Source organism: Propithecus coquereli, unplaced genomic scaffold, assembly GCF_000956105.1.
Source record: "Propithecus coquereli isolate 6110/MARCELLA unplaced genomic scaffold, Pcoq_1.0 Scaffold490, whole genome shotgun sequence".
Taxonomy (NCBI): Eukaryota; Metazoa; Chordata; class Mammalia; order Primates; family Indriidae; genus Propithecus; species Propithecus coquereli.
The window spans coordinates 414,801-422,522 of NW_012150730.1; the positions used below are offsets into that span (position 1 = coordinate 414,801).

The window sequence follows — 7,722 nt, forward strand, 5'->3', positions numbered from 1 at the left end:
CCCCTAGCCAGGGCTAACCCATTCACAGAGGCCGTTCTCAGAGCAGGAGGGGGGTATTGCGTGCTGGGGGAAATTAATCTCCTTCTACTCCTGGCTTTGTCTTTCATCCCTCCGTTCAGCCTTTGGCCACAAGCTTACATTTCTGGTCCTTGGAGAAGTCAGTCCTGTTCGATCTGGAGCAGGGAGAGAGAGAGACACACACACACGAAGCCTCATGTGTAGCAAAATGCTGTTTATTTTGGGCATCTGGGCGCAGGTAGATGGAGGCGAAAAAGCATCCACAAGCGAAAAGGGGAAAGCCTTGGGTTTTATAGAGGGTTGCTCAGGGGGAGTGAGTACCTGGGCCAGAAGAGCCGCTGCAATAAAAAATTTTTTTTCAATTTCTGGGGTCCCTGGGTCAGTCTCATCCTGCAGAGATAAGGGAGGGGGGTAGTTCTGTCCTTATCAGGGGGGATAGGAATGCTGGCTGCACCTGTCCGTTAGGTTTACAACCTCCGGGGACTCTCCAGACCCCTGCGGCTATTGATTCACAAACCTCGGTTTTCCATTAACCACATTCCGTCCCATACGTGCTTTTCAAGTTCCTACCCGGAACAAACCTAACAAGTCCGGCTCAAAGGGGCACCCCTGGGAGCCAGGTGTGGACACGAGGGTTCCCGTAATGGGCACCCTGAGGTCAGGAGGCTGCAAACGCCTCGCGGGCCCCCCCATAAAGAACTCGGATAAGAAAAGCGCCCGGAGGGGTCCCCAACCTGAAGACCCCGCCCTCCCGAGACACCGCGCGACCTCTAACCCCCACTGCGCCCCCTACCCCAAGATGGGTCACACCGCTCCGGCTGGGGGTCTGGCTCCCACCGCCAGGACCCCCGGCCTCATTCAGGCGTCCTCCTCTCCCTCCCTGGACGCTATGACTGGACAGTAGGCGGGGGTCCGGCGCGGAGTGACTGCAGGATTCCAGCGGGAAAACTGACCCTCCTGAGGCTCCAAATACGCAGCACCTAGGAGCGTTGGGGAGGGTCCCGCGCATGCGCACGGCGACCCGGGGCCCACAGATGGCGGTAGTGACCACCAGAGGCTATTCCGCCAACCCAGGCCCTCAGCGTACGCGTGCCTGTAAGGCGGCCGTAACCGCGACGAGAAACCAGAGGGTGCCGAACTGGCTATCTCCGGTCGAAACCCGCGGCTGCTGGGGAGTGAGCGGCCAAACAAGCGAGCGAGCGCCGACTGGACTTTTGCCCTTATCAGACATGGAGGCTTTGGCCTCAGGGAGATCTCTGCGCTTGTGCAAGCGCGCTCCAGACCCGGCAAGCATTGAAAGTCGGACATCCGCGCGCGCGCTTGTGGGGGCCTCCTGCAAGTGCGCATGCGCCCATGCTATACCCGTTCCATCTAGCAAAGCGTTTGACTTTACATCCTTGCTCCGCATTGGTCCGTAGGCTCATGGTGACCTGCTTCGCACACGCTGCTGCCGTTAACCCGGAAGTTTTCGCTCCAGTTAAAGTCTTCCGACGGAAGCGTGCGGCCTCTTCCTGTCTGTGCCAGGGCGGCGCGTGGTCCTTTCCGAGCGGTAGAAACGCTCCGGCTGTGTCCTCAGGTGAGGCAGCCGCGGGGTCTGGGGTCCGAGGGACCGCCCAGGGTCTTCCGGGGAGCCGTGGGCAGGCCCAAGGCCCGGATCTTACCTGATTGCGCCTTTCCTGTACGTTTCTGTGGGAAAGGTACAGAGGAAGCGGGCGCGGGCAAACTTTCCCAGGGCTGCTTGCCGGTACTCCGCCTTCTCTGTAGCTTTGCCGTGCAGCGGGCCTGGAGGATGCTGGTTTGGTGTGAACTCTGCAATTTTACACTGAGGCAGGAAGTTTTCGTTTCTTAGCTACGTGACACTTTTTTTTTTTTTTGCTTTGTATACGTGGTCCCTTAGTAGCAGCCTTTAGAGCTTCCTTAGTGTCCGCCGAGAATAGGAACTTTTGTGTTAATTGTGCCACAGAATTCTTAGGTGGGACCTTGATGCCAGATAATGTTCCCATTATACGAATAAGGAAACTGAGTCCAAAACACTTTGTTGATACTCCCATAGTTAAAGAGCTTATAAATGGCATGCCTGGAATTTGAATCCCAGGGGATGCAACGTTAGGGCGTTGGTGTCTGCTGAGCCATTATGCCTTCATGCAGCAGCTGTTGACCGGGTGACTGAGGTGTTGGGCCCGTGGGTCCTGGTCGAAAGACAGATGCCTTTGCTGATAGTTGAGTGGCCTTTTTTCCTAGGGCTTAAAGCGATGTTCACAGCCCTCCTTGGTCCCTCATAACTCCCCAATTCACCACAGGATAGGGGCCAGCCTCAGAGTTGGACGTGGCGTGCCTGTGCCCGAGGCTGGCTGGGCTCTGACAGTTTTTTCCTGCTCTCGTGTTGCACCCAGGATGACCGAGTGGGAGACGGCTGCACCGGCGGTGGCAGAAACCCCCGACATCAAGCTCTTTGGGAAGTGGAGCACTGATGATGTACAGATCAATGACATTTCCCTACAGGTAAGGGGGACGTGGTGGTTAGTCTTCTTAGCAGGGGACTGGGAACAGATGTGGATTTTTCCAGGAGGGGACACTTCAGACTTTTTGATTTCCTTCTAAGTCAACAGTCGAAGCCGTGACAGGTAAGGAAGGGATACCTGGACCACACCTGCCGCAGCCACTCTTTCACATCCTGCCCAAAGGTTGCTACAACTTTAGTCATGAGATGGTTCATTGCCCAGAAGGAGCATCGCATTCCACATCCTGTTGTTTTTGTAGCAAAATACACATAAAACTCACTTTGTTTTTATTCTTTTTCTTTTGAGAAAGGGTTTCTGTTGCCAGGCTACAGTGCAGTGGCGTCATCATAGCTCACAGCAACCTCAAACTCCTGGGCTCAAGCGATCCTCCTGCCTCGGCCTCCCGAGTAGCTGGGACAATAGGCTCATGCCACCATGCCTGGCTAATTTTTTTCTATTTTTGGTAGTGGTGGGGTCTCGCTCTCACTCAGGCTGTTCTTGAATTCCTGACCTCAAGCGATCCTCCTGCCTTGGCCTCCTGGAGTGCTAGGATGAATGTCTTTTAGATCTTAGCTTTTCCTTCATGGGTTGGTTTTGGGAGGTCCACAGGCTTTTTCATCAAAGGGCCAGATAGTAAATGTTTTGGGCTTGGTGAGACATTGGATCTCTGTTACTTATTTTACGGATTTTCTCTTATTTTTTGAACAACCCTTTAAAAATAAATGAACTGTTCACTATCTCTTGGTCTATTAAACAAATGTTTATTAAGTGCCTGCTCTGTTAGGGGTTGGGTAAGTAAAAGTGTAGCGTGGGAGTTAACTCCACCGGAAACACCCATGCTCCACTGTGGGGCCAAGCTCTTGCTGGGTCATCTGGTGTTTGCGGTTTTGTGCTGCACGGTGAAGCCTGAACACCCTTCTACTTGCCCGTTTATGCAGGTGCTTCTCTTGAGGGTGGACACTGGGCTTCAGTGTCAGTCTCCTGTGTTCCTTTCCTGTCACTCTTTGTGGAAACACATAGTTTGTGTGTTCTCACATGCAAGTGATAGGATGGCCTTGGGTCTGTTTTTGTAATGGAATTATCCGTAGCAGTCCCTTTCAAATACACACAACTCCACTGATTCCATCCCCGCTTTATGAATGCAAGATTAATATTTTTGGACTTTTGTAGGCTGCTTTCTGGGGATATGTGTGTAGGAATGCTTGTTAAATGATTTTTTTTTTTCCTTTTAAAACTGGTTACTCTGGGACGGTTGTTCCCTCCCTCTGGGGGTCACTGTACAATGTCTGGATACATTTTTAGCTGTTGAAACTGAGGGGGGTGCTACTGGCTTGCTGGATGCTGCTGAATATCCTACAGTGCATGGGATCCCCCCCACAACAGAATTATCTGGTTTAAAGTACCCATGGTGCAGAGTCTGAGGAACACAGCTTTAGAAAACTGAAATCATGGGCTCTAACCTTAGATTCCCACCCTCTCTCTCCTTCTCTTTTTAGTAATTTGGTAAAGTCACTTGTTAGGGTTTAATTTTTTTCATGGTAGGTGGGGCTTGCATTCAAGTCCCCTGGGGAAGCAGACCAGAGTTGCAAGTGGCTGGGGGCTACCCTTCGTGGGCGCCAGGGCCCATCCTGCTCCTGACCATTGTCCCTTTATCCCCCTTCCCTGCTGCCAAGGATTACATTGCAGTGAAGGAGAAGTATGCCAAGTACCTGCCTCACAGTGCCGGGCGGTATGCTGCCAAGCGCTTCCGCAAAGCGCAGTGCCCCATCGTGGAACGCCTCACTAACTCCATGATGATGCACGGCCGCAACAACGGCAAGAAGCTGATGACTGTGCGCATCGTCAAGCATGCCTTTGAGATCATCCACCTGCTCACGGGCGAGGTAGGGCTCTGCGGCCCACGGGTCAGGCTGTGCCCTTAGTGCGTCCCACAGCCCCGTGGTGCATATGCCAGGCTCATCCCCTGTGTGGTGCAGCTGCCCTTGTAGGGGTGAGGAGAATGGGAGAGGGATTGTGGGGCCCGGGTGTCAGGCTCATAGCCCCCTTCTCTCCTAGAATCCTCTGCAGGTCCTGGTCAACGCCATCATCAATAGTGGACCCCGGGAGGACTCAACTCGCATTGGGCGAGCTGGGACGGTGCGACGGCAGGCTGTGGACGTGTCCCCACTGCGGCGTGTGAATCAGGTGGGCCTGTGGCTTATGCACATGGCACGGTGGAAACAGCCACCAGGATTGGGTGGGGTCCTGCCTGGGGCAGAAAGGCTTGTTGCTGTCTGTGTGTTTTATCAGGAGCATCACTTCCTCCAGGAAGCCTTCCTGGGTTCCCACCCTTTCCAGGACAGATCCAGGCTCTGTCCTAGGCTACATTTGGCTGAGGTCTAATTTCCTTTGGGTGTATATTTTTACACTGTGTACATTTGTGCGTGTGCTTTTTTTTCCTTGGGCCATTTGAGAATTAGTTGCAGGCATTCTGACAATTTCCCTCGAACTCAGTGAACTCTTAAGAGCTATAGAATATTGAATTAGTCATTGTTCCATTTATACATGTGTACCCAGCATGCCCTTTATAGCTGTTCCTGGTTAGTCTAGGGTCCCGGTCAAGAGTATATCTTGCCCTCCCCCCCCCCGTTGTTTTTTTTTTAATTTGAGACAGTCTCGCTCTGTCTCCTGGGCTGGAATGCGGTGGCATCATCTTAGCTCACTACGACCTCAGACTCCTGGGCTCAGGCGATCCTCCTGCCTCAGCCTTCCAGGTAGCTGGGAGTACAGGCGTGCGCCACCACACATGGCTAATTTTTTATTTTTTTGTAGAGAAAAGGTCTCACTATGTTGCCCAGGGTAGTCTCGAACTCCTGGCCTCAAGCGATATTCCAGCCTTGGCCTCCCAAAGTGCGAGGATTACAGGCGTGAGCCACCATGCCTGGCCCCGTATATTGCATTTTGCTGTCACAACCAGGCTGAAGTCTGTCATTGGGACTGTGTGTGTGTATCTGCTTTTTCAGCCCTCTGATCCCAGATCTGGGCTGATGCCACCTTCCCTTACATCTTGTCTCAGTGGGCCAGTGGGAGAGAGCGTTCCAGCCAACACGTCTGTTGAGGGTGGGCCGGGGTACTGGGGGACCAATCTGTCGGTAGCCTCAGCCTGACCCCTGCACTCCCTAGGCCATCTGGCTGCTGTGCACGGGTGCCCGTGAGGCTGCCTTCCGGAACATCAAGACCATCGCCGAGTGCTTGGCGGATGAGCTTATCAACGCTGCTAAGGTGGGTGGGGACGCGCGGGGCGGGTCATAAGTTGGGCGTTTGGTGGGGGTTCTCCACAATTGAGAGCTAACCATCTGCCTCCTTGCAGGGCTCCTCCAACTCCTACGCCATTAAGAAGAAGGATGAGCTCGAGCGTGTGGCCAAGTCTAACCGTTGATTGCTCGGCTGCTGCCCAATAAACCTGTCTGCCCTTGGGGGCGGCCCTGCCCACCTGTGCTGTTTTCTGTGGGGGGGGGGGGCAGGGTAGCCCTGGTGGCCTTTGGAGCTGCTCGTGTTTGGGCATGTCCGTCGGCCTGTGGGGCCTGGAAGCACCACTGACTCAGAACCCGGCACCTGAGGACCGGCAGGTGGGGCACAGTGCAGGCCAGGCCTCCCGGGTGTCCCAGCAGGCACTGGAGATGCGAGAGGTTGACAGTGACCTCCGAGGACCTGGCACACTACTCTCGTCTGGGAGGGGCTTGTGTGTGGGTGAGGTCTGGGTGGCAGCAGAGCATCCTGAGAGGGACGTTGCCTGAAAGCAGCCCCGGGGAGGAACAAAGCTGTGGTGTCTGGGCCACAACCGTCCCCAGCCCCTTGTGCGTTGGCTGGTGAGTCCCGCTGTCCGCCCCTGGCCTCCAGAAGCCCCGCCCTCTCCAAGTGGGGACCGGCCTCACTCTGGCCGGGTTGTCTCTCCAGCCACACTGGTTGTGGCTGCAGCCCTGCCCTGTACACCTGTCACCCGGAGCATGACAGGTTCCCCCTCTCCACTAGTGGCCCATGCAGAGTTGCCAGGCTGGTGGGGACAGGTTGGGATCCACCCAGGGCCGTGAGCGGTGACTCCATACTGGAGATTCATCAGGTCTGGAAGGGTGGGCTGTGCCCATGCCCTCCCGCCTTGTGCCATCGTCACCTTCCCGCCACCCCCGACATCCGGCCAGTTCGGGTTCGGTGCTTACCCTGGCAGGACTGCCCAGGGGGTGGGGCAGGCAGTCCGACGGGTCCAGCGGGTACGTGGGAACCTGGGACCTGGAAGGGCGGCCCCCAGGTTAGGCGCCCTCCCCCAGGGAGGGGCACTGAGCTACCCAGCCTCTGGTGGGCCAGAGCTGGCCAGAACGGAAGGTGCTCTCCACTGGCCGGAGGGAGGCGGCATCCACAGGTAGGAAGAGTCCCGCGGGCCGGCTAGGTTCTCACTGTGGGGAGCCCTTGGTCCCGCTCCTGGGCTTGTAGGACCGCCGCCCTGGGTTCTGTCTGCCCAGCTCTGCTTCCTGTCCGCTCTCCCGGCGGGATCCTCCCTGGAGTCTCCATCCCTGTCCTTCCTGGAGCCGCTCAGGTCTTCCTCAGGTCCACGTTCAGCCCCAATCTGTGACCCTGTTTGTTTCTAGGGCATCCCCTAAGTTTCCAGTTCGAGGTCTGTGGTCCCCCATCGCTGCTCCTGCTTGGCGCTGTCTGCCCCTTCCGTGGGGACTCTGCTCTGCCCCTCCTCAAAGTCCATCCGGAGTCACCACGGGTCTCGGCGCTGTCCGCGCTCCCACCGCCGCCTCCCCTGCCTGACTGCCTCGCCCGGTGCGGTCTGGATGCCCTGCCCTCGGCCCCCCTGGCTCCGCCGCGCCCGGACGCTCCCCGGCTCGGGCCCCAGCTCCCCAGGCTCGCTCTCCGCGCCCCGCTCCCCGGCCGGAGGGGAGGATGAGGAGGAGGAGGAGGAGGAGGAGGCGGACGGCAGCCCGGGCGCCGGCCCCATCCTGAGCCCCGCCTCCCCGGTGGAGTGCCTCATCTGCGTGTCGCCCTTCGACGGCGCGTTCAAGCTGCCCAAGCGCCTGGACTGCGGCCACGTCTTCTGCCTCGAGTGCCTGGCCCGCCTGTCGCTGGCCACCGCGGGCGGCGGCGACGCGGTGGCCTGCCCGGTGTGCCGCGCGCCCACGCGCCTGGCCCCGCGCCGCGGGCTGCCCGCGCTGCCCACGCAGCC

The 7,722-nt window shown here is 57.2% G+C and overlaps 2 protein-coding genes across 2 annotated transcripts in view; both read left to right on the forward strand.

The window, feature by feature from the left end:
• Positions 1–1,478: 1,478 nt before the first annotated feature.
• On the forward strand, positions 1,479–5,988 carry RPS5 (ribosomal protein S5). The gene is made up of 6 exons (XM_012655879.1): positions 1,479–1,594; positions 2,412–2,520; positions 4,193–4,402; positions 4,575–4,703; positions 5,682–5,780; positions 5,869–5,988. The coding sequence occupies exons 2-6, from the start codon at positions 2,413–2,415 to the stop codon at positions 5,935–5,937; spliced, it is 615 nt and encodes a 204-aa protein (XP_012511333.1). The 5' UTR covers positions 1,479–1,594; position 2,412; the 3' UTR covers positions 5,938–5,988.
• Positions 5,989–7,333: 1,345 nt separating this feature from the next.
• Positions 7,334–7,722, forward strand: part of RNF225 (ring finger protein 225) — a 960-nt gene continuing 571 nt past the window's right edge. Inside the window, exon 1 of the mRNA XM_012655866.1 lies at positions 7,334–7,719. Within this exon, the coding sequence (XP_012511320.1) occupies positions 7,334–7,719 (386 nt within the window). The remainder of the gene's footprint in view (positions 7,720–7,722) is intronic.